The 25,226-nt window shown below is 38.8% G+C and overlaps 3 protein-coding genes, 1 long non-coding RNA gene and 2 pseudogenes across 4 annotated transcripts; 2 read left to right on the top strand and 4 right to left on the bottom strand.

Moving 5' to 3' along the window:
* Positions 1 to 1,213: 1,213 nt before the first annotated feature.
* LOC108807501 (F-box/kelch-repeat protein At3g04660-like) lies at positions 1,214 to 3,101 on the bottom strand. Its single transcript, XM_056988185.1, has 3 exons — positions 2,217 to 3,101; positions 1,918 to 2,069; positions 1,214 to 1,848 (listed from the first exon to the last, which is right to left on the bottom strand). The coding sequence occupies exons 1-3, from the start codon at positions 2,972 to 2,974 to the stop codon at positions 1,238 to 1,240; spliced, it is 1,521 nt and encodes a 506-aa protein (XP_056844165.1). The 5' UTR covers positions 2,975 to 3,101; the 3' UTR covers positions 1,214 to 1,237.
* A 1,664-nt stretch (positions 3,102 to 4,765) lies between these two features.
* On the bottom strand, positions 4,766 to 5,834 carry LOC130496880 (F-box/kelch-repeat protein At3g04660-like; annotated as a pseudogene).
* A 10,095-nt stretch (positions 5,835 to 15,929) lies between these two features.
* Positions 15,930 to 17,027, top strand: LOC130496323 (uncharacterized protein At2g34160-like). The gene is made up of 5 exons (XM_056988306.1): positions 15,930 to 16,160; positions 16,343 to 16,391; positions 16,500 to 16,562; positions 16,663 to 16,727; positions 16,829 to 17,027. Exons 1-5 carry the CDS (start codon positions 16,005 to 16,007, stop codon positions 16,967 to 16,969), a joined length of 474 nt encoding a protein of 157 aa, XP_056844286.1. The 5' UTR covers positions 15,930 to 16,004; the 3' UTR covers positions 16,970 to 17,027.
* Positions 17,028 to 18,712: 1,685 nt separating this feature from the next.
* LOC108810690 (protein ACCELERATED CELL DEATH 6-like) lies at positions 18,713 to 20,692 on the top strand (annotated as a pseudogene).
* A 1,139-nt stretch (positions 20,693 to 21,831) lies between these two features.
* Positions 21,832 to 22,918, bottom strand: LOC130496879 (uncharacterized). The gene is made up of 2 exons (XM_056989485.1): positions 22,760 to 22,918; positions 21,832 to 22,695 (listed from the first exon to the last, which is right to left on the bottom strand). Exons 1-2 carry the CDS (start codon positions 22,916 to 22,918, stop codon positions 21,832 to 21,834), a joined length of 1,023 nt encoding a protein of 340 aa, XP_056845465.1.
* A 1,946-nt stretch (positions 22,919 to 24,864) lies between these two features.
* LOC130496404 (uncharacterized) lies at positions 24,865 to 25,226 on the bottom strand. Its single transcript, XR_008935550.1, has 3 exons — positions 25,169 to 25,226; positions 25,028 to 25,084; positions 24,865 to 24,943 (listed from the first exon to the last, which is right to left on the bottom strand). It is a non-coding gene; the product is annotated as an uncharacterized LOC130496404 (long non-coding RNA).

Below are 25,226 nucleotides of genomic sequence, written 5' to 3'. Positions count from 1 at the left end.
AAACTATAATTGTATTCAAAATGCTGAAATGCAGGTTACATATCTATTCCTTATTTCGACTAAAAATATTTATTATTTCAAAATGATATTGGTATATTTGATATGATATATAACTTTGAGATATACCGATTTTCTAAACGGATTTAAAATAGAAAGACATTCAGTAACGCAAAACAAAAGTCAGAAATTTAATCGAAAATATAGCTACCTAAATCAGAATTAAAATAAAAAAATCATATCCTATCCAGATTCACGTGCTCGAACTCGAGATTTTATCGGGTTCCTAATATTATTATTTGAATCAAACTAAATACCAAAATAACAAAACTTAAACCAAACTCAAATTCATAAATAACCAATTATACTATATTTCTTGAACCAAAAACCAAAACCTACAATTGAACTGGAACCAAATTGAAAAAAAAAAAATCTGACGCGAACCAAATTTTATAAAATATCATAGAATCATAAAATCATAATTTAACAACATCAACTATAAATATAAATCATCCCGCACAACAGAAAATGAAAAACAAGCTATGTTGTAAAAATTAAAATAATCTAATATTTTGATGCCTTAATTTAATTTAAAAAACTTAATATCATAACATCCAAAATATCATATATCATAAAATTTACAAAAATAATAGGATATATGCTACCATGTATACAATATTAAAATAATAAAGCTATATAATTTAAAGAAAACCGTGTCACACAATATATACCACTAATATAGAAACTATACATTTTAAACATTTATAATAATAGCAAAATTATATATTTATAAAATAAAAAATATCCGCACGAATGTGCGGGTCAGAATCTAGTTGAGTTTTACAACTGGAGTGAGAACGATCTTGTATACTAGATTATACAGGAGCTAAGACCAATTGTTTCGCAGAGAAAAAAAAAACAAAAATGCTAGAACAAATGGGAACAAAGCAAAGGTCAAAAGGCAACCAAAACGATCATACATTGTTAGTTGTTTGAACACGCAAGTCAAGTGTACCGCTATCTGACTCTTCTACAACTCTGGACATCTTCAGGTATCCTCTTCAAATTGTCAATAACTTATTCTTTACGAAACGAAAGGTACAAATATAAAATCAAAATGTGGATGAAGATCCAACTATAGCCAACACAAAGCTAATATTCATCTTCAAAATGTAAATCAATTAAGAAAATCAAATGTAAAATAGTCAAGGCCCACACAAACAACACAAAACGGATAAACTTAATTTGACAGAAACACAGGACTCTCTACATGATTAAAATAGACTTCGAGAGAACCATAGGGATATCCAATTCCTTCAACCACAACTTTCTTAGCATTGTTTTCCTTGAGATTGTAACTGATGAAATAGAACGGCTTAATGCAACTAGTCGGTGAAAATATAAGCTCGCCAGTACTAAGTGTACCCCTGAACCTGAATCCATTCTTTCCAACTAAATCTATCCAAGAAGGGACAACGAGAGAAACTTTTGACCATTCTTGTTTACTGGCATCTTCTAGAACCCATATGTGAACCTCACCGTTAATGGTAGTCAAACTCGCTATAGCTATCTTTCCATTGTAGTTCACTACGCATTGGATATCCTCAGGTAACTTAATGGCATTAAACTCTTCAGAGATCAGATCAAAGCTTATCAAGGCTCCTTCATTTTGTATCCAAGCATAATAATATAGTATCCCATTTATGCATATACCTTTAGTAGATAAATAAGAAGGAGGAGGAGGAAGATGAGGATGCTCGCATTCAATCATTCTCCATTTTTGTTGGCCTCCTCCTAGAGTGTACACTTGATGCTCCTCTGACACAACTTGTGGACGTCTTTGATGACCTCCTAGTACCGTCATGCACAAAACTTTATATAGATCATTCACTGGATCATACCCTAAAAAGGATAATATACCTCTTCTAATAGTTTTGACTCTAGGTAACGTCAAGATCTGGCCCGTGCCAGGGTTTGCAATCACCACTTTAGAATCCATTTGACGGCAGATCAAGCCGCGTATGGGTGGAGAAAAAGCATACACATGCATACGGTGTTGAGTTATGTTTAACCTATGACGATGATCATTAGAAGATGGATCAACCTGGGAGCAGGTTTGTAAGAACTGCTCTTTCCCGTATACTAGATTACAAACTTTTTTCGTCTCCAAATATAAACCAAATTTAAAAAGAAAGGCAACACCAAAAGGATTAACTTACATTTGACAGAATATAGGACTCTCTACATGATCAAAATAGATTGTGCGAGAAGCTTCGGGTTCTCCAAGTACTTTAACCACAACTTTCTTGGCAATGTTTTCCTTGAGATTGTAACTGATGAAATAGAACGGGTTAATGGGAAAGGTCCAAGGTGAAAATATAAGCTCGCCAGTACTAAGTGTACCCCTGAATCTGTATCCGTGATGAATGTCAATTAAATCTATCCAAGAAGGAACAACGATTGAAACTTTTGACCATTCTTGTTTATCGGCATCTTCTAGAATCCACAGGTGAACTTCGCCATTACGGGTAGGCCAACTCGCTATAGCTACCTTTCCAGTGTAATTCACCACGCATGGGATATCCTCAGGTAACTTAATGGCATTAAACTCTTCAGATATCAGATCAAAGCTTATCAAGGATGCTTCACTTTTTATCCAAGCGTAATAATATAGTATCCCATTTATGCATATCCCTTTAGTGACAACATTAAGAGGAGGAGGAAGATGAGGATGCTTACATTCAATCATTCTCCATTTTCGTTGACCTCCTAGAGTGTACACTTGATGCTCCTCGGACACAACTTGTGATTGACGTCTTTGACGACCTTGCAGTATCGTCATGCACAACACTTTGTATACATCATTCACTGGATCATACCCAAAAAGGGATAATATACCTTTTCTTGTAGTTTTGACTCTAGGTAACGTTACGAACTGGCCCGTGCTAGGGTTTGCAATCCTCACTTTAGAATCCATTTGACGGCAGACCAAACCGCGGATTGGTGGAGAAAAACCAACCACTTGGTTCTTATCTAGAGTTATGTTTAACCTATGACTATCAGATGATGGATCAACCTGAGAGCAGGTTTGTAAGAACTGCTCTTCCTCGTTATTGGCGAAGACTACTAAAAGAAGCCGAGGTGAAGATCGGGCCAGGTACAGATTGATAAAATCTTTGCCACGAATTAAGGATAACCATTGTTTTGAAACCAAGACAAGGCTGGCTACAGATTTGGTCGGAACTTTCAGGAGTATCTCTACTACTAGATCCAGAGTAATTATCGAAAACGGATCGTTTTCATCTTCTTTCTTTGTTAGACGTTGCTGATTGATCTCGATCTTCTTCTTCCTCCTAGCTCTTTTCATGGATCTATGATTATATCTTTTGACCAAAACAAAACGAAACCCTAATATATATCTTTACGGAGTTGGGAGATTTGCAAATAAGTCCCTCACTTTTCACGGCCATTCCAATTCATCCCTTTGTATTCAAGTATTTCTTTGCAATGTGGCTTTTAATATTTGGGATTTTCCAAGGTGAACCTCTTAAAAAACAAATTCGCATAAAAGTCTGTTTCTGTGTGCAATTAAAATCTTCACGGCAAAAAATAAAGTTGGATGCGAAAATGGCCTTAAGAAGGTGAGTCTCATGTGGAAACTGAATTTACTTTAATCAAAAACGATCTTGTAAGCAAGAGTAAGTTTTCATTACAACGCCTCTTGCGTATTGACTATTGAATTTTACAACTGATGATGATATATGAAGATCTGTCTAGCCAACACTCTTTATCACTCAAAATATAAATTTAAAAAAAAACGAAGCTTGTTAGCTTCACACAAAACCAAAACTTTAACCAATTCATATTTGCATATATATAATCCACAAGCATATACAAAGTAATTGACGAAAAGACTGAATACATTGTTTATCAGATGTCACAATTACAGTAATAAGGATTAACATACCTGAAGAATGTGAGTCTCGCTTATTTTTTTTAGAATGAGTAAAATTTATTCACTCAAAACACGAGGTACATCATGAAAATATAATGAACGGAAAATTTGCAGTTTTGCAAGCTGTAGAAGAATCTTGAACTCTTGTCTCAAACCAAGTTCTTAACCCTTCATCAAGATGCTTTTTCACTTTTCCTTGAACTGTCGCTTTTATTTTTATCAAAAACGATCGTTGTATATATGCTAGATTAAGTTTTCATCACAACGCTCTTGCGTATTGAGTTTTATAACTGGAGTGAGAACGATCTTGTATACTAGATTATACAGGAGCTAAGAGCCTTAGACCAATTGTTTTGCAGGAAAAACAAAAAACAAAAATGCTAGAACAAATGGGACCAAAGCTAAGGCCAAAAGGCAACCAAAACGATCATACATTGTTAGTTGTTAGAACACGCAACTCAAGTGTATCGCTATCTGACTAACTCTTCTACAACTCTGGACATCTTCAGGAAATTAACATTCTGTTTCCTCTTCAAATAGTCAATTAACTCATTCTTTACGAAACGAAAGGTACAAATATAGGAGATAGTAAATAGAAGTTGATTCTTATTTATTTTTTCAAACAACGAGACTATCATTGTAAAAAAAAGTTGATACGAATAAATTTATCATTCATTCAAAAAAGGTACAAATATAAATCAAAATGTGGATGAAGATCCAACTCTAGCCAACACAAAGCTAATAATATTCATCTTCAAAATGTAAATCAAATAAGAAAACCAAATATAAAACAGCCAGTTCCACGCAAAACTACTATCTGTCTGAGATCTTCAATGAAAAACAACACAAAACGGATAAACTTAATTTGACAAAAGCATAGGGATCTCCAATTCTTTCAACCACAATTTTCTTGGCATTTTTTTCCTTGAGATCGTAACTGATGAAATAGAACGGCTTAATGCAACTGGTCGGTGAAAATATAAGCTCGCCAGTACTAAGTGTACCCCTGAACCTGAATCCATTCTTTCCAACTAAATCTATCCAAGAAGGGACAACGAGAGAAACTTTTGACCATTCTTGTTTACTGGCATCTTCTAGAACCCATATGTGAACCTCACCGTTAATGGTAGTCAAACTCGCTATAGCTATATATCTTTCCATTGTAGTTCACTACGCATGGGATATCCTCAGGTAACTTAATGGCATTAAACTCTTCAGAGATCAGAGCAAAGCTTATCAAGGCCCCTTCATTATTTATCCAAGCATAATAATATAGTATCCCATCTATGCAAATACCTTTCGCAGGTAAACAAGGAGGAGGAGGAAGATGAGGATGCTCACATTCGATCATTCTCCATTTTCGTTGACCTCCTCCTAGAGTGTAAACTTGATGGTCCTCCGACATATATTTTGATCCATGTCTTTGACGAATTTGTAGTATCGTCATGCACAACACTTTGTATAAATCATTCACTGGATCATACCCTAAAAAGGATAATATTATACCACTTCTAATAGTTTTGACTCTAGGTAACGTCAACATCTGTCCCGTGCTAGGGTTTGCAATCACCACTTTGGAATCCAATTGACGGCAGATCAAGCCACGGATGGGTGAAGAAAAAGCATACACATGCATATGGTGTTGAGTTAGGTTTAACCTATGACGATGATAATCAGAAGATGGATCAACCTGGGAGCAGGTTTGTAAGAAGGTTTGTAAGAACTCCTCTCGCACGTACGTGCCGGATACTGTGAAGAGAAGACGCATCCGAGTTGAGGATGGAGACATGTACAGGTTGAAGACAACAGATAGACGTTTTGAGAATTCCAGCGATCTCTAGGTTTTTTCCACTAGAATTCACAAGCTTTATGAGAGTTTGAGAATCGGAGAAGATGCTGAGAGCGGTAATTCCACGATCGAGAAATGGAAAGTGTCATATATACCCCTACCAAATATTCTAACAAATGGAAAATTTCCTTTATATGTTGTTATATACATTCAAAACAATTTGGTGTATAAATTAAGAAGGAACTCGGAAACCTAAAGAAAAGCCAAAGGCAGTTATGAGTTCGAGAAAAGCTTTTTTGCTTCTATGCCTTCTATTTTTTCTCCTTCTCCAGCACAACTTTTTTCAAGCCACCTCACGATCTACTACACGTTTAGCCACCGCTGAGCCATGTCAATCTTCCGGTCCAGTCAGTTGAGTCGAAACATGACGGTGTCGCTTTTGCTGACAAAACAGCGGAATTAGCTGTCGTTGTTAAGAGGTGCGGCGGAGCTGGAGGGGGACGCAGTTCGGGTGGAGGTGGACACGGCAGTGGCAGTGGACAGAGGTCTATGGGGGGAGGAGCAGGAGTGTATCCGGTTGTTGTAGGTGGTGGATCGCATTACCGTGGTAACCATTCAAGCTGCGATCGGAAAAGTGTTAGCGTTTGGCTAAGTTTATCGAGTTTACTCGGTTTGGTTTTGGGTTTCTAGGGTTTCTTTGTTTGATATTACCGGTTTAGGTTAAATGTTTTGATGTCGGTTTTGATTTCTACTGGTTTGCTCTTTTGGTTTATTAGAATTTTGTCAAGAGCTAGTTGTTTTTAAAATCATTGATTAATTATGATTTTTCAACCTCTTTCAATCCGTAATAACCCACTTAGCGAATATCTTCGGTTGATTAGCTAATCCAACAACACTAATATATACAAATTTCAACATTAGGAGTCCTTGAACAATAAACTGAAAAATTTACACGTTACAACTAAAACCGAGAAAGATTGTTACATTATGAACCAAACATATACCAGAACAGAACTATCCGAATAATAAAAAAAGATTTCGTTTTGAATTAGAATTTTCTCCGGTGAGATCAATTAATTAAAGTGAGTATGAGAGTAAACGCAGACCAAATAGGCATCAATCATAAACGCAGATCAAAATCTTTTCTATAGTAATAATTAAATTAAGAAACTTGAATTTGAAATCAAACACTAATTGTATTTGTAGACTGAAAAATTGAATAGTTCTGATTATAAACAATCACAACCCATAAAATATCAACAAAATAACAATAGCCAACAAACATTATATATTCTATATAAATAAGATTTTAAAAATAGTTGGACAAAAACACAAAAACAATAAATTACAAAACATTATCTCTGTATTATCTTAGATTATATTAATACTATGTTTTATTATTTGTCAAACTTTTAGTGTTATTTAATGTTTTAATCCTATTTCTTGATGATTTCATATATTTTTAACATTTTTAGCTAATTTATATTTCGTCGTTTACATAATATTTCTTAGCATAAATTCATTTGCGGTTTTGATGTTCGTCATATACAAATACAAATTTATTTATTTTAAGTTAGGATTGTGATTTTTTAATATTAAATATGTATTAAATATTTAACATAAGTATATAATTTATGTTTTGCGATATATTTCCCTATTTTCAGTGATACACTATATATCTCAATCTTAACTTCAATATCGTATTAATCTGTATTTGAACCAATAATTCCAATAAATATTTCAAACTACAATACATGTATTTTTATGTTAAAAATATAATATGATGACAAACTACAATACATGTATAAAAATAAACATATCTTAGATCTTTTTTATATACAATACTATATTATGTAAAATGAAGAAACATAAAAAGATTACTAAAATGAAATACAGTTTTAAAGGATGATTAAAAATTTAACATAATTTAAATACAAAATAATTATCAATTTGTTTTTTCATGCAGGTATTTGTTTGTTTTTAACTAAATGAAAATATAATAATATAAATATATAATAAGAAGAAAGAAATACATGCAATGGTTTTAAATATTTCACGACATGTAAACTATATTATTATATTTGAAATATTTAAAAAAAACATTTAAATATATTATATATTAAAACAGAAGTCACGATCTCAATTCATGTGTAATTTTTAAAAAAATTGACGCTCACTAGAAAAAATTTATCATTTATTTATTATTTATAATATGACTTAATAATATATCATTCCTGATATAACCATCGATATTTGATCTTTATTAAATGTATTCCTATTATTCTAATTCTGAACATTTGATTTTCTTTATCTTATCATCAATCCAAATATTTATGTCTATAAAATAAAAATCAACACTCGCATGGTTGTTCAGTTTTCAAAAATAATAGTGTGTATATATATGTATTGAAGAAAGTACTTTTCAAACAAATCAGTTTTCCTTTCTCTACTATAAATTATATAGATTCAAATAAATTCGGTGTATAAATTAAAAAGGAATTCTGAAACCCCTTTTTGGTTCACTGAAACTCTGTTACCTGAAGAAAAGGGAAGACAATTATGGGTTCTACGAAAGGTTCTCTGATTCTGTACTTTCTATTTTTTCTCCTTCTCCAGCACAACTTTTTCCAAGCCACCTCACGATCTACTGCACGTTTAGCCACCGTTGATACAAGCCATGTCAATCTTCAGGTCCAGTCAGTTGAGTCAAAACATTTTTTTTTTTGCCAAGGATTTGAATTTCATATAAATATGAGAAGAGTTTGTAAGACTTTACAAAATAATATAAGCTAGATGGGATGCACTTCGGCAAAAAAGATTAAAAACAAAGTGTAACCCATAACAGAAGACTTCTAGTCATTCCTTAGCCAAGTGAGCATAAGGTTTTTGAAGCTCTTCTTGCTGTGTTGTTTCCCCAAGATTGTATCTCTGATATTGCGATCAATGAGCTTGTAAATCGTTTGGGGAGTAGACGAGATCCCGTCATGCAGACGTTTGTTTCTTTCTCCCCAAATACTATAGATAGTGGCTTGAGCAACCATCCTTTTAAGTATCCTAGGAGCAGTGGAATCCCTGAGAGATAGCCACTCAACAAAAGATGTCCAAGTGATGAAGCAAGAGTGAGTATAACCCAGCCTTCTCAGAATTAGAACCCAAACCTGTTGACTGAGTTCACATCGTAGGAGTAGATGGTCTCTGTTTTCAGGCAATGTATCACAGAGACAGCAGTTTGTCGAGATCCCGAGACCCCAGCTTGCGAGTCTGACTCTAGTCGGCAATCTATCATACTGTGCAATCCACATGAGGAAGGCATGACGAGGCGTTGCCATCTTAAACCAAACGCTGTCTGACCAAGTGACTAGAGGAGCTCTGTTTCTAATCGCCTCCCAAGTGCGAGAGGCAGAGTAGTGTTCTAAATTCTCTCCATCAACAACCCAGTAGTAGATGTCCTCTGTAGACGACGTTGACGGTAATGGAATACTCGTGAGATGAATATGGAGGTTCTCTGCAGCAGGTGACCGTGCACCTCTTAATCTCCAACCATTATCATCGCAACTATCAGCAACTGAAGCAAATAGGGGAATCGAGAGTTCACGAGGCCCTGTGTCACCAAACAAAGTGATTAACCGGCCAAGTGGTGTCCATATATCCCACCAAAAGCTTATGCGTTCACCATTTCCCACCTCTGCCCGTAAGAAGTTTGCAGCTAAGGGTCTCAGGTTCAAAAGAGATCTCCATGTCCCTGAGCCCGCTTTGTTAGCGTCTAAACTCCACAAACTCTCATCTCCAATCCTGTATTTTTTAATCCATGAAGCCCACAGAGATGGATTTGGAATATATAACATCCAGAGCAGCTTCAGACATAGAGTCTTGTTCCAGATTTCGAGATTTCTAAAGCCAAGCCCCCCCTCTTTTTTGGGTAAACAAACTGTACTCCATGCAATCTTCGCCACTCCACGATCAGTTACCTTACCAGTCCAAAGAAACCGGGAGCACAAACTCTGGATCTGTTGTAAGCAGCCTTTAGGGAGAACAAAAGCCGAGGTCCAGAAATTTATAGTGCCATAGATAACCGACTTAACCAACTCCGCTCGACCAGCATAAGACAATTTCCTAGAAGACTAAGCAGTAAAATGACCCGATATTTTCACCAAGAGGGGCCTGTATTCTGAGATTCGCAGCTTGCGGTGCATAAGGGGAAGCCCGAGGTAGCGGACAAGCATTGAACCAAGAGTGAAACCGAGACTTGTCAGGTCAGTAGTTTCAGCTTGGTTCAAGCCGCCCACATAGAGTTCCGTCTTGTCTTTGTTCATTCTCAGACCAGACCAAGTCGCAAATAACTCCATAGTCTTGTCTTTGAGTCAAAACATAATATAATAATAGAGTTCCTTCTTGTCTTTGAGTCAAAACATAATATAATATTCCGGTGAACATCAATCATAATCATTTCAACCCTCGCAAGCTTCCTCTAAGGACTCTTTGACTGGTTTCAATCCAGTTTTACCGTTGCATGATCTGGAACAGGGTCTTCGTGGACATCATTAGTGTTGTTCCCGGGATCGTTTTTACTCTGAACTGAACTGTTTCTGTGCTGTATCGGTTCCGGTTAGGCTGTCTTCAGAATCTCTTCACTAAAGTCGCCTAAGGATCGAATGTGTGAATATGAAAGCTTGTTAATAAAACAGTTTCTTCGTTTTATTAATCTCTTAACTTCTTGAGATCATCTTACATTATAGATCTCTATATATATAGAGTCTTAGCTTAACCTATTACAAAGTGATCTAGAAACTTAACATAAATCTAAATCAAGTTTTTCCTTTTTAGTTATTCAAACTTCCTTTTATGAATAACTTGTTTCCTAAGCTATCTTTGAAGCTTATCCAACTTTCTCCCTTCTAAGCTTCAAGCCATCTTTGCTTAAGTCTTGAACTTGAATCAGCTCCCTCATCTCTTTGAACTTGATTCTTGCTAAAGCTTTAGTTAGAATGTCCGCTTTCTGCTTTTCTCCAGGAACATGTTCCACATCAATCTCGTCTTGCTCTACTCGTTCGCGAATGAAATGGAACCTCTTGTGAATGTGTTTGCTCCTACGGTGAAACACGGGATTCTTGGCTAATGATATAGCTGACTTGTTGTCCACTCGTATCATCGTCTTCTTCATCTCTTTTCCTGTAATCTCACTTATCAAATCTTGTATCCAGACCGCCTGCTTTGCTGCTTCCGTTGCCGCCATATACTCTGCTTCACACGAGCTTAAAGACACAGTGTCTTGCTTCTGCGAGCACCAAGTGATTGGCGTTTCTCCTAGACAAAACAAGTGACCTGTCGTACTTCTTCCATCGTCCGGATCCGTGTTGTGACTACTGTCACTATATCCCACGAGATTCATTGATCCACCTTGCTCGTAAGATAATCCGTACCCGACTGTTCCCTTTAAGTACCTTAGCACTTGCTTCAGTGCGTTGCCGTGAGACGTTCTTGGTGAGTGCATATATCTACTCAAGATGCCCACTGCGTAACACATGTCTGGTGAGTGCATAAGATATCTGAGACAGCCAATTCTTCTTCGATAAAGTGTAGCATCTATCTCAGGTTCGTCGAGGCCTTTTGAGAGTTGCAGACCGAACTCCATGGGTATACATGTCGAGTTGCAGTCGTCCATTGCAGCTTCCTCCAATACTCTCCTCGCATACGCTTCTTGATTGATCATGATGGACTTTGAGCTTTGTCTTACTTCCAATCCGAGGTAGTAGGTTAGAAGACCTAAATCAGACATCTCAAAGTTCTTTGACATGTTCTTCTTAAACTCTGAGATTTCTTTTGCAGAGTCTCCGGTAATGAACAAGTCGTCAACATAGATAGCTACGATAAGAAGCTTTCCTTTATCATCCTTTCGATAGACAGAATTTTCTTTAGAACACCTCTTGAAGCCGAGTTGCTTCAAAGTTCGATCAAGCTTTATGTTCCAAGCTCGTGGAGCTTGTTTCAATCCATACAAGGCCTTGGAGAGTTTGAAAACCTTATGCTCTTCTCCCTTCTTTTCAAACCCTTCAGGCTGTGACACATAAACTTCTTCGTGTAACTCACCATGTAAGAATGCTGTCTTGACGTCTAGATGGTGAATCTCCCACTTGTTCGCAGCAGCTAACCCAATCAGGAGTCTTATGGTCTCTAATCGAGCCACTGGTGCAAACACTTCATCAAAGTCGATACCATGTTCTTGTACGTAACCTTTAGCTACGAGTCTCGCTTTGAACTTGTTGATAGATCCATCAGCGTTTCTTTTGATCTTGAAGATCCACTTGAGACCGATGATCTTTGCTCCAGCTGGCTTGTCTGTTAGTGTCCATGTCTTGTTTATGTTGATAGAATGGATCTCGTCTTCACATGCCTTCGTCCATCTTTTATCTCCCTTTGCTTCTTGGAAATTCTTTGGCTCATCATTGATAACATGAAGCAGCAGCTCACATTCTATCTCAGCAAGTAAAATGTAGTCATCTAGGTAACTAGGTTTACTTGTTTGACGAGTTGAGCGCCTTACTTCCTGTGTCGAGCTTTGTTCAACTTCTTCTTCTTCGTTGTGTGTTACATTTGATTCTGTGTGTGTAACACCTGTTTCGTCTTCTTGCTGCTCTGTTTCTGCATTCGCGGTTTCTTCTTGTTGTGTGCTGGCTATAAACGGACCATTCCCTTCGTTTACAGTCAATCCCCACGTCATACGGAACATACCAGAGTCGTCTTGTCCTTCCTTAGTAGCTCCCTTCCAATTCCAACAAGTCTTCTCGTCAAAAATTACGTCCCGACTTACGACTATCCTTTTGAAGGTAGGATTATAAAGTCGATAAGCTTTCGTGCCTGGTTCGATTCCGAGATGAACAAGAGCTTGAGAACGATCATCAAGTTTCCTTAGATGAACTGAATCTACTTTCGCGTGAGCAACACATCCAAAAACTCTTATGTGACCTACGTTAGGTTTTCCTCCCTTCAAGCTTTCGTATGGAGTTTTATTCTTCAATGCTCTAGTAGGAACACGATTGATCACATATGTTGCGTGTCGCACGGCTTCTCCCCACATGTAGTTCGGTACCTTCATAGCTTTCATCATGCTTCGAGTCATCTCCATTAAAGTACGATTCCTTCTCTCCACAACTCCATTCTGTTGTGGAGTATATGGTGCTGTTAAATGGCGTTTGATGCCATGTTTGTTGCAGAAGTCTTGGAAATCCTTTGACGTGAACTCTCCTCCTCTGTCCGTACGGAGTGTTCCGATTGTCTTGTTTGCTTCCCTCTCAACAAGGGCTTTAAAACTCTTGAATCTATCAAAGGCTTCACTCTTTTCTCTCAACAAAATAGACCACATATATCTCGTACAATCATCAACTATGACGAAGATATAGTTGTTGTGACCTTGTGTTGCCGGTGATATGGGACCGCACAGATCCGCGTGTAACAGCTCGAGAGCAACCGAAGCTCTGTATGCAGTTGCTGCAGGAAAGCTGTGACGCGTCTGCTTCCCGACCAAACATGAGTCACACAGCTGCTTCTCTTCATGTATTTCAGGTAAGCCACGAACCATATCATGTGTTGCCATGGCCCTTATTGTCTTGAAGCTTATATGACCAAGGCGTGCGTGCCATCTCCATGGTTCCTCCTTGATCTTTGCGAGTAGACAAGTAGGTTTACCGACTTTGAGTGATATCTTATATAGACGATTAGAAGCTCTCTGAACTTTCACCAAAAGTCTACCGCTTGGATCTCTCAAAGTGAGGTAATTCTCTTTCATCCTTATGTCACACCCTTGTTCAGTTGCTTGACCCAGACTTAGTATGTTACTCTTCAAGTTCGGTATGTAATATATGTCGGTTAGGAGCTTCTGTTCCCATGTCTTGGCTTCAAAGAGAATAGATCCTTTGCCGTTTATATCTACATACGAGCCATCTCCGAACTTGACTTTTCCTTTGATGTTCTCGTTGAGCTCTGAGAAGTAAGATTTTTCACCAGTCATGTGATTGCTCGCACCGTTGTCTAGATACCATATACCATCTTCTTTCTTGCTTGGCTCTAGTGAATTCGGTAAGACTTTCTCTTCGTTGAGATACACAACTTGATGCATGTATAACGCAAGCTTCTGCTACCTCCGTCTCTGTCTTGTTGAGCTCTTGTTTCTCTTCTTTCTTCTCAGGACACACGGATTTGAAGTGTCCCTTCTTCTTACAATTGAAGCATGTGATCTGGGAGTAGTCTTTCTTTTCTTTGTTCCCCTCGCCAGTGTTGCTTCTTCCTCGTCCTCTACCTCTGTTTCCTTGACCACGACCACGATATGATCCTCTTCCTCTGCCTCTCGAGTTCTGATCGCTTGATGTTTCAGTGCTTGAGAACAACAGATTGTTTTGTTGATCATATGCAGTTTTGCCTTTGACTCGTTCTTCATATGCTTTGAGTCTTCCAATAATATCTTCAAAAGAGGTTTTGTTTAGATCAAGCATCTGCTCTATTGATGCCGTCATGTGAATGAATTTCATTGGTAGACTGTTGAGAAGTTTCTTCACGAGTTTTGGTTGATCAATGCTCTGTCCCAACGAGGACGCTTTTGATGCAAGCTCTGTTAACTTGCTCGTGAAGTTATCTATACTGTCCGAGTCTTCCATACTTAATCGATCGAATTCATTCATCAGCGTTAGTAGACGAGCTTCTTTAACGCGTTCAACACCAAGGTTTCTGGTTTTAATGGCTTCCCATATAACTTTAGGGGAGTCATCTTCTCCGGCTTGTAAAACCATCGCTTCAGGTATTGAACCGAACAGAAGTCCCGTTGCGAGATCGTTTCTTTCTTCGTCGTCAGTGCCTGGATCTACTGCACCCCAAACTTTGTGAACCTTTAACAGAATCTTCATCCTCTTTGCCCAAACAGTGTAGTTCGTCGTATTGAGCATCGGACAGATTACAGCACTCGGAAAGTCTTCTCTTCTTCCTAGTGGCTTCATCTCTGTTAAAGCTTTTGTATCAGCCATGGATACAGCTTCTCGATTTCACAATCACACAAAAACCAGGCTCTGATACCAAATAAAGTCGCCTAAGGATCGAATGTGTGAATATGAAAGCTTGTTAATAAAACAGTTTCTTCGTTTTATTAATCTCTTAACTTCTTGAGATCATCTTACATTATAGATCTCTATATATAGAGTCTTAGCTTAACCTATTACAAAGTGATCTAGAAACTTAACATAAATCTAAATCAAGTTTTTCCTTTTTAGTTATTCAAACTTCCTTTTATGAATAACTTGTTTCCTAAAACTATCTTTGAAGCTTATCCAACATTCACGAGACGAATGCGACGCTGAAGCTTTTTCTCAGAGAAAGGATGAGTTTTTATCGACTTGGGACGGGTCAAAAGAAGCTAGAAAGATACTTGGAACATAAGCTACTTTGTCACAAGAAGAATGACTGAGCTCTGGCCGAAAATGGTTCAAAATTACCTTCTCGAGCTCGGGGCTTTCACAGGAAGCTTTGAAAAAAATGCTTCCTGCCTTTCCGAGTTCAGACTTCAAGACTAGTTCATATACTTTCCCTCGCAACTCATGTTTAAATTTGAAAAGACGTAAGACCCACGTCACAACTCAAAACTAGAAAACCTTTATTTTTTGGAGGCAAATTTTTTACAAATCAGGCGGTTAGTCCAAGAAAAAAGATTTTCTATTTTTATGCTTCGAAAATGCTAACCAACAGCGAGAGATTGATATGTGTATTGTGGATAGGGACCATCTCGTTACTATTGGTGTTAGAGACTGTAGTACTCATACCACTAATGGATGTTCAAAACAAGAATAAATGTGACTGCGTAATAAAACCATAACACTTACGATTTGATTGCAGTCTGTAGAGTCAAATTTAAACCGTTAAATATCTGTATAATTTCTATCAAAAAAATATAGCGCAAGCCCATTTACGTAAGCATATTGGTAGGCCCACGCTTAGTTTTGTAAAAAGTTCAAAACCCAAAAGGGTAAATATGTCAGAATGATAGGGGTTATCACTCGAAAGGAGATGAATGAATGGAACCAATCCGTCTTTCCCGTCTTTTCCCTCTTACTCGGTCAACAACCAACTCGAAGACAAACACGTGTCGACATCTCGTTGGCTTCACGTTGCTATATAAAATGCCCCTGGGCCTCATAACGGTTTTCTAATATTCCCGCTATCAAAGAGAAGTTTTACGCAGAGATAGAGAAGAAACTGAAAGAACGAGAGTGATCCAAGAAGAAGATGGCGATGCAAATAGCGACACCGGCCCCTGCACCGATCACAGCACCGGAGATAAACATCATCCTCACGCCAGCAAAGACGGAGACTCACAAGAAGAACAGGATTCAAGTTTCCAACACGAAGAAGCCACTGTTCTTCTACGTTAATCTCGCCAAGGTATTTTGTTAAAAACCTCTTGAATCTGAATCGAAAATTTCGCACCGGATCTAGGGTTGTTTGCCTGCCAGATCTTGTTTTTCGATCTGTTTATCGACTAGTTATATAGTATGATATTCATGAACGATCGTTTTGTATTCCAAAATAGAGCAGTTTCTGAATCAATTTTTGTGTGAATGCAGAGGTACATTCAGCAACACAATGAGGTTGAACTCTCTGCACTCGGAATGGGTAATAATATACATTTTTCATTATAACTTAAAATCTTGTTGACGAAAGGTTGGATACTGGTCTCTCCTCTTTGTGTATTTACGTTGAACTGTTTGATTTGGCGCATAGCAATTACGACGGTTGTAACAATCTCTGAGATCTTGAAGAACAATGGATTGGCTACAGAGAAGAGTAAGTTGAAAGTCTCTCTATCTTTCTTTATTTCATGATATGATAAAAAAGCTTTTAATCTAATTCAAGAATCTTTTTTTTTTCTTTTATCATTGTTCAGAAGTGTTGACATCCACTGTGGGAATGAAGGATGAGACCAAAGGAAAGATGGTTCAGAAAGCAAAGGCAAGTTTAGCATCTCCCTTTGTAACATTTTGACTTCTTATTTTACAAATCTCAGACTCCTTATTTTACAATTCTCTCTTTTGTGTTATTGTTTTACGCAGATTGAGATTGTGTTGGGGAAATCAGACAAGTTCGACTCTTTGGTGCCACCTGTGACCAATGGCAAGACTCCTGAGGAAGTAGCTAAAGCAGAGACGGAGGCTGCTGTTGAAGCACAAGAAGCTGCAGCCACCCAAGTCTAGGACTGATCCTGCTAACCACATAACAATGCTTGTTCCATCTTTTTTTTAATATGTTTGTTGTTTTTGTTTCAGTTGTGACAATTCGAACATAATACTCTAGATATGTAATATAATAAATAAAATGATGGTTGAACTAAGGAAAATGATGGTTGAACAAACGAAATCATGTTCTTTTGTGAATTTCTTTCTTAAATTTCAGAGAGTTAATATTATTTTGTATGGAACAAGTTTTTAGTAATCTTAAGATAGGATGAGAAAGAGGAAGAAAAACTCATGTTGTTAGTTAGCCATCCTCGATCCTCCACACATTAACACGTTGGCTAATAAAACCAGACTTGAGATAATCTGTCTTCTATCTTCCGTACGTATCCTATAGAGAGCTTTTTGGTAACTATCCTTACGTTTGGGAACACTAGTTGATGGTAAAGGAAGAACATCTCTCCACTCTTCAGTCATATAAAAACATCCCTGAGATCCCTCTTCATCTGATGCATGTAGGCGATCTCCATCCATCAGTCCACGCCATTTTGTTGCTTCTTTTGCGTAACAAGCGAGTGGATAAGAGTGTTGGGACCGTGTGATCGCTTAACAGCTGCAGAACTCTTTTACTCTCAGAGCAAGAGTTAACATTACATTGCTAACTTGAATCATTAGTCTTCTATTTTTAAGTTCTTTACAGTGAGAGCTAGATTATGCATCGTGTATATATGTTGTTATTGGCCAGAACTCAGCTTCTTGATGAATCAGTTATTCGTTGTTTGTTTTCCTGACATGGTATTACCCTTCACTCTTTTAAAAACTTCAACCAGTAATTAGATATTTGGTCAAAAATTTCAAGGCATTGGTGTTAACCAGAATGCCTTGTGAACAAATTCAAGACCCCTGAGGAAGTAGCTAATGTAGGGACGGAGGCGGCTGTTGAAGCACTAGAAGCTGCAGCCACCCAAGTCTAGGACCGATCCGGCTAAGAACATCACATAAGAATGATCGTTCCATTTTTTTAAAATATGTTTTGTTGTTGTTTTGTTTCATTTGTGACAAATCGAACATAATATTTTAGACGATATGTATGTAATAACTAAAATGATGAGAAGGTTTTACAAATATGAAACTATATGATACTAGCTAAGTACAACAACTGGAAAAGAAAGAAACAAACAGTTTAGGATCCCTTCAAGAAATAAACAGTTTATGCAACCAAAAATACTAAGGCAAATTTAAGCAATAAAAAAAAAACAAAAACAAAAAAACAAAATACTAAGTGATGAAGGATCATGTTCTTATGAATTTCTTTCTTAATTTTCAGAGAGCTAATGTCATTTTGTATGTAACATGCTTAGTAATCTTAAGAACGCATATAAGATAGGATGAGAAAGAGAAAAATATATCCTCCACACACTAACGTTGAAACACAATTTCATTTATTAAAACTTAGGTGGAAATCATTAAAGCCTCATTTACAGAAAGTATCTGCTTTGCAAGCAAATCTGCATCTGTGTTTTCAATCCTAGATATCCATCTAAAAGAGATGGCATTGCTTCCACATTCAGCTTTGCGATACCGCGTTCTACAATACAGGACTATATAAGAAGCTGAATCTGCGTCTCCTTTCTCTCCAAGAAAATCTTCTTTGCATCAGCTTCCTTGCAGGTTTGGTAGTTTTTTACTTGACCAAGAATCTACGTAACTTAAATCTTTAGATTCGTTCTTGTGGTTTTACTAACTGTGTTTTGTTGCAGACGCATGATGGACTGGATATTGCATATAGCTGCAGCTAAAGGGAGACTAATCTCCTTAATCTTGACAGCTGTCACCATTCAGATTTCGACAAGGTAACACCACATAAGAACAACGTTCTTCACATTGCAGCTAAGCATCAGAGGCTTGATTTCGCTGCAGCCATACTTGAACTTCGCCCATGTCTCCTCTTGGGAGAAAACAACAATGGAGACACACCTCTACACGTTGCAGCTAGTGTAGGTTCCTTTCAAGTTCTACAACTTCTTGTCAATTCAGCCATCAATAATGTAAGTTCAGATATCGAAAACCGGGGAATAACCAAGCAGCTGCTGAGGACTACTAATAAGCAGAACGATACAGCTTTACATGTTGCATTAAAGAATGGAAATGTTGATGTAGCAAAGCTCCTATTTGAACAAGACACAGGATTGCTAGAGATGGCCAATAACAACAACGAATCTCCCTTGTACTTAGCTATTGAAAGAGGACTTTTCGATATTGCTGATCATATTTGGCAGCATCTCCTTCTGTTTCCGGTACAGGGACTAAAGGTATGAATGCTCTGCATGCGCTGTGGATTCCGACGTTGTCAGTACTGGTAAAGTTTCTTTCGTTCTTCATTTTTTTTTTTTTGTTGATTTGCTATTATTTCCCGCCTTTCATTTATTAAATGGACTGATTTGAATTCAGGAAATAGTTTTGACAAAGTGATAAATTCATTTCCAACATTGTTGCTGTGTTTTGGTTAGGTTTTTTGACAAAACTGATGGAGACAAGGCCGGAAATGATCAAAGAAGTCGATATTTTCGGATGGACGCCTCTTCATTATTCAGTATGGCTTGGTAAAGTGGAGATAACTAGACTTTTGCTAAAACAAGACAGCTCGGCTGCTTATATATCAGACAAGGAAGGACAGTGTCCGCTTCATCTCGCTGCCTCTACTGGTCAAGTTGATACCTATAGAGAGCTTGTTGGTAGCTGTCCTTATGTTTGGGAACTAGTTGATGGTAAAGGAAGAACATCTCTTCACTCTGCAATCATATCAAGAAAAGAGGAATCATTGACTGTATTCTAGAGATGCCTGAGGTCTCTCTCCATCTGTTGAATGAAAGCGACGCAGAGGGAAACACGCCTCTCCATCTATCGGTCGTTTACAAATGGCAAGCCGTCTTATCGCTTCTTTTGGAAAACAAGCGAGTGGATAAGTTTGTTATGAACCGTGGTCACTTAACAGCTGCGGAACTCTTTTACTCTCGGAATCAAGAGGTAATAACATTACTTTGCTTACTCTCTCGATGTGTTGACCTTTAAAGTTTGTCAAGTCTCATGAAATTATTGGTTTTGTTATAATTAATTTCAGATTAGTTACGAGGTGACGATGACATACTATGCACTGCAAAGATACTACAAGCAACCGTCTCAGCGACATAACATCGAGACAAAGAAGAAGCAAGACGAAGCAGAAGTTGAAGAAAGCAACGACGGTGCAATGTACGAGGTTCGTCTTCTAGTCGCGGTTCTTGTGGCAACAGTAGCATTTTGCTGCGGCATTCCAACTACCTGGCGGTTACAAACCGGACGGTACACCTACGTTGATGGAAAAAGCAGCTTTCAAATGTTTCTTGGTGTTCGACACAATCGCCTTCTGCTTCTCTGTAACCACAGTCTACTTCTTGTTCTACGCTTCCAGACACGGTTTCCGAGCACGTTCCTCTTTCCTCTACATGTCGTGTCTGCTGATGGTTGTGTCACTGATCGCAATGGCCTCTGCGTTTGTATCAGGGATGTATCTGATTTCATCCAAGTCGAGGCTGTTGGCCCTTGTGCCTTTCGTGATGGTTGGAACCTTCCTCTTGCACGGTTTCATCTACTGGTTCTTTGATCCACGCGGGCGGCTACGTCCTTGTCCTCGAACGACCTCGCCAGTTTTTTAGGAAGCTATTCTTCCAAAACCCATTGTCTCATGTTTTTGTTTGGAACTGAGTTTGTTTAAGAATCAAGAATAATACAACACTTTGGTACTTTCTGATAAATCAAAACCTATTTATAATACATTCCATTTTGAAAACAAATATATGATCTCATCTATATTATTAAAAAAGAGTTTCTTATTATGCATACAATACTGCTTACAGCTGAGCATACAATGTAAATGGATACAAGTAAACAAACAACAAACAAGTAACTGTTCTTTTTATAAGGTAAGAGATGAAGGGTGTGCACACAGATTCAAATGGGTGCAGCACAAGTGGTTCTGAAATGACCAGTCTGGTTACACCTGCTACAATGCACAACCCTCTTCACACGTCCTCTATCTTCAGCTCTCGCCCGTCTCTTCCTCGGCCTACCTGCCGGTCTCAGCGACTTAGGCGGGTTTATAACAACAACAGCAACATCAAGACCCGCTTTATTACTCACACTCGGATCTCCTCCTCCCTCCTCAGACATCTCTCTCCAAAGACTCTTATCAGGAATAGGATGAATCGTCTGAGAGTAAGTCTTCCTATACGTCGCCACAGTGAAAACAGCTCTCTGTGAACCTATGAACGTTCTGCCTACAAGACAAAAGAGCAGCAACGGCGTGCGCGCAGGGCAAACCGTATAACTGCCACCTCTACAGAGACAACACCTGTTCCTTATATCCACAATGTGTTCCCTTCGTGAGAGATAACTTCGAACTCAGCTTCATTAGCTCTAAGCACCTGGTAAGTTCTAGCAAGCTCAAGCGCCTCGGCGACACGCCGCTCGGCGCTTGGGACGAGTAATGGAAGTCCACTGCATACTGGTCTCACGCCTTTCGTTGAACCAAAGTCATAAGCTGCCTCCTGATGCATCTCCATCATCTGTATAATCGGAAGTCCAGAGGCTTCACCGATCCACGAGTTTTAAAGACTCGATTATATTAGCCGTCAAATGACCAAACCGTTGCCCTTCGAAGTAAGCAGTAGCCCACAGCCTCGGAGGGATGCGTCTGATCCAGTACGCCGCGTCTTGAGAAGCTTCTTCAACTTCGAGTAGCTTAGCTTCGAACTCGATCACCGTCAGAGCTTGAGCCGCTTCCCACAGATAGTTAACTAACAGATTGTTGTTGAACTCTTTACGGAAGCTTTCGCTTAAGTGCCTCATGCAGAAGCCGTGAAAGGCCGTTGGGAAGAGTTCTGTTCAACTCCTTCAACGATTCCCTTTTGTCTATCTGATAGTATAGTCAGCCTCGGCATGTTCTCGGTGTTGGTCTCGAGAAGGTTATGAAGCTCACAAAGGAACCACATCCAGTTCTCATCGCTCTCTTCGTCTACAATCCCAAACGCTAAAGGGAACAAAGCTCCGTCTCCATCGAATCCAGTAGCGAGAAGCAACGTGCCTAAGTACTTGCTTTTGAGATAGGTTCTGTCTAAGCCGAGGAGCGGGCGGCACGCGTTTAAGAACCCGTAGATTGAAGCTTGGAAAGAGACGAAGAGACGCTGGAAGCAGTCGTCTGCTGGGGATCCGTAGACTGAGGCAATGCTTCCGGGGTTTGTCCTCTTGACCTGGTCGCAGTACTGAGGGAGGAGACGGTAGCCTTCTTCGAAGGAGCCGCGCATTGTGGCCATGATCCTCTCTTTGCCGCGCCAGGCTTGCTTGTAAGACAAGGTGATGCCGTGGACGCGGTGTATCTCCTCGAGGATCTCTTTCGGTTTGCAGTTGGGGTTCTCCCGGAGACGCTGCTCGACCGAGGTGGCCACCCACTGGACGGAGGCTTGCTGGTGGCCTAAGTGGTTGATGCCTCCGCAGGTGTGGCTCTCGTGGATGGTTCTGATGGTGAAGGTCGGGACGCCAGGGAGTTTGGCTGCGTGGACTCTCCAGGGACATCCTTCGGAAGAGCATTTGGCTGTGAAGCGTGTCTTGTCGGATTTTATTGTTTGCATTTCGAAATGCTGAGCGATGGCCATGTCTCGCAGCGCTCTGCGGCAGCTCCTGACGTCTGGGAACTCTTGTCCGACTGTGAGCTGGTAGGTTAGCTCGGAGGAGAGGGCGGCGCAGCGTGCTTGGACGGGAGTGGGTGACCATTACCATCTCCCCGTGGTGATCGATCTCGATCTCGTGGCTTGAGTCGATGGCTAGTTCGAGATTCTCGTTGTTACCAGACAAGGAGAACATTTGGTTCTCTGGATCAACGTCGTCTTCGTCGTGTCCAGGCTTTTGATCAACAGAGATGTCATTCTCGTTCATGTATCGTGAGGTGATGATGATCTTCTTCGTCTTGGTTTTGGTTGTGTCCTCCTAAGCCTAGCTCATGATGATCATCGTGTTGGTGTTGTCCTAAGTCAAGTTCGTGATCATCATGTTGAGCTTGTCCTAAACCCATGTCGTGGTTTTGACCGAGTTCTAGAGCGTGGTTGTGACCAAGCACCAGTGATTGACCTTGGCTCATACCGATGTTGTGATCCTGTCCCAAGCATTAAATCGCGATTGGCCATTGCAGAAGGAACCTTATAGTATATTACACTGCTTCGAGAAGAAAAAAAACCCACTCGTGAAAGGGACAACTAGTTCTCTTGCGTTATCAGTACCTGTAATAAAAGAGAACATGCAAACAGATCTAGTCATCCAGCACTAGAATAGAAACACAGATGTAACGAAAGCTGTTTAATAAATGAAAATGTGTCTGGTGACCTTAAGTAATCATTCATATTCCAATGATCAAACCCAAAAGATTAAAAGACTAAAGAAGCATGAGAGACCATATCAATAAGAGCTGAAATTTAGTAAAGCAAAAGAACTTGGGGAGTTAAGGCTTAGAAAACAGAGTGTGAGAGCTTCTACCTTGTGTTGCATCATCACTTTCACTGAACAGTAGTTCCTCAACCAACGGAACGGTTGATGTAGCTACAAAAAAGTAGAGTATAAAACTAAGAGTCAGTGAACAAAATCTGATAAGAAGCGAGCTAATAACTCGATACTACGACTACGGATGCGTCCAATCTCAAATCAAACATTGAAGTTAAATCAGCTCATGATTAAGATTGACCAACAGAACGATCTTTACTGAGCAGACACTAGAAGAATGAAGAAGACAACAGATTAAAAATTGAAACTTTATCAACACTAGAAAACAGAGAGAACTCACGAGAATTTAAAAAAAAAAAAAAAGCTGGGATCAACAGAAACGTGAGAAAGGAGAAGATCCAGACCTGCGTCAATCTTAAATCTAGGTTTTCGATGAGGGAATCGAATTGGGGGAAAGGAGTCGTTGGAAGAATGGGAAGTTGAATTTGGCGGGTAAAAAAAAATAGAAAGAACAAATTGTTGAAGGGGGAAGAGAAAAGGGTGAGATCGGGAATTTCAGAAGGGGCAGAAGAGGTAGAGATTAGGTTTCTCCGAGGGCGATGATGCCAAACTACTCCTTTGCCTTCTCTCCGACAAACAATAGGGAGAGTTATGTCTTTTTCTTTTTCTTTTGTCTTTTTTTATTCCTCTCGCTTAACCTACCCTTCGTATTCCCCACTATTTACGGATCGTAGTCCAACAAGAACACATTGGGCCGATTAAGAAAAGCCTACTACGAATTTGCCATCAAAGAGTTTAGAGTTCAACTAGAGAGAATTAAGCCCAAGTAAGAAATATTCACAGTTTTATTTTATTTTGGGAGTTGTATAGATAAACAAACTATCACTATACAAAAATATTCTTCTCCCTTTTGGACTCTGAACTAATGAAGAAGGTGAAAGAGTTACAAGATTTTTTAGTTATGAGATGTCAGGGGTAGTGTTTTTGATGGAAGAAGCCCCATTACTTCATACATAGCAAATAGAATTATCCCGTCTTGCGATCATTCAGACACCACATGCCACATTGCAACGAATAAATACATAAACGTGCGTATTCAATTATCAAATAACAAACTAAAAAGTTTTAAAAGACTAGGAAGGGCACACAGAAATGAGAAGCCTCCAAAGACTTTATTTTATTGTTTTAGGAAACACTTGATCTGATGCAGCACCTGACTTGTTTGTGCCATCCTCTTCCATTTTCACACCTGCTTCCTCAAATTCCCACTGAGTTTTCCTCCTGTTTACCTGCAACCAAACCCAAACCAAACCAAACCAAAACCCACTTTAGACAAATTCTTCCAATCTCAATAATCTTCTCTCGGGTCTATTGTTTCACTTCACCTTGGTGGGTGCTTCCACTCTCCTCCATACCCCCCATCTCAAAACCTTTCATACGCTCCATTACTCCTTTCAGTCCTCCATCCTGCATTAAAACAAAAAATCAACTGTTTGTAGAAATGTTTCGAGAAACCAAGGCGAATAAGATTATCACCAACACTTCGCTTACCTTGTCCTTTGCATCAGATTCAACAGCTTCTCTTTCACTCTGCTTGGTATAGGTTTACTGCACAGTCAGATAGATAGCAACTTAAGTATACACTAAACCCTGCTAGCACTAACAAAAAGGAAACATTGATATTTTACATACCGATCATCATCTACATCCATGTCAGAATCCGCCATCCCATCTTTTATCTCCATCTTCT

Source organism: Raphanus sativus, chromosome 6 (genome assembly GCF_000801105.2).
Source record: "Raphanus sativus cultivar WK10039 chromosome 6, ASM80110v3, whole genome shotgun sequence".
Lineage (NCBI taxonomy): Eukaryota > Viridiplantae > Streptophyta > Magnoliopsida > Brassicales > Brassicaceae > Raphanus > Raphanus sativus.
This window is presented reverse-complemented; position numbering and strand designations above follow the sequence as displayed.

What these genes read in the sequence shown, in the direction of transcription:
- LOC108807501 (XM_056988185.1), bottom strand. Translation starts at nt 2,974, where the DNA reads ATGGATTCTAAAGTGAGGATTGCAAACCCTAGCACGGGCCAGTTCGTA. An exon ending in AGTCCTATATTCTGTCAAAT is followed by an intron (nt 2,070 to 2,216) that starts GTAAGTTAATCC and finishes TCATCGTCATAG; the next exon opens with GTTAAACATAACTCAACACC. An exon ending in AGTCAAAACTATTAGAAGAG is followed by an intron (nt 1,849 to 1,917) that starts GTATATTATCCT and finishes TGACGGTACTAG; the next exon opens with GAGGTCATCAAAGACGTCCA.
- LOC130496323 (XM_056988306.1), top strand. Translation starts at nt 16,005, where the DNA reads ATGGCGATGCAAATAGCGACACCGGCCCCTGCACCGATCACAGCACCG. An exon ending in TGGATTGGCTACAGAGAAGA is followed by an intron (nt 16,563 to 16,662) that starts GTAAGTTGAAAG and finishes ATCATTGTTCAG; the next exon opens with AAGTGTTGACATCCACTGTG. An exon ending in AGATGGTTCAGAAAGCAAAG is followed by an intron (nt 16,728 to 16,828) that starts GCAAGTTTAGCA and finishes TGTTTTACGCAG; the next exon opens with ATTGAGATTGTGTTGGGGAA.
- LOC130496879 (XM_056989485.1), bottom strand. Translation starts at nt 22,918, where the DNA reads ATGAACGAGAATGACATCTCTGTTGATCAAAAGCCTGGACACGACGAA. An exon ending in TCGATCACCACGGGGAGATG is followed by an intron (nt 22,696 to 22,759) that starts GTAATGGTCACC and finishes CTAACCTACCAG; the next exon opens with CTCACAGTCGGACAAGAGTT.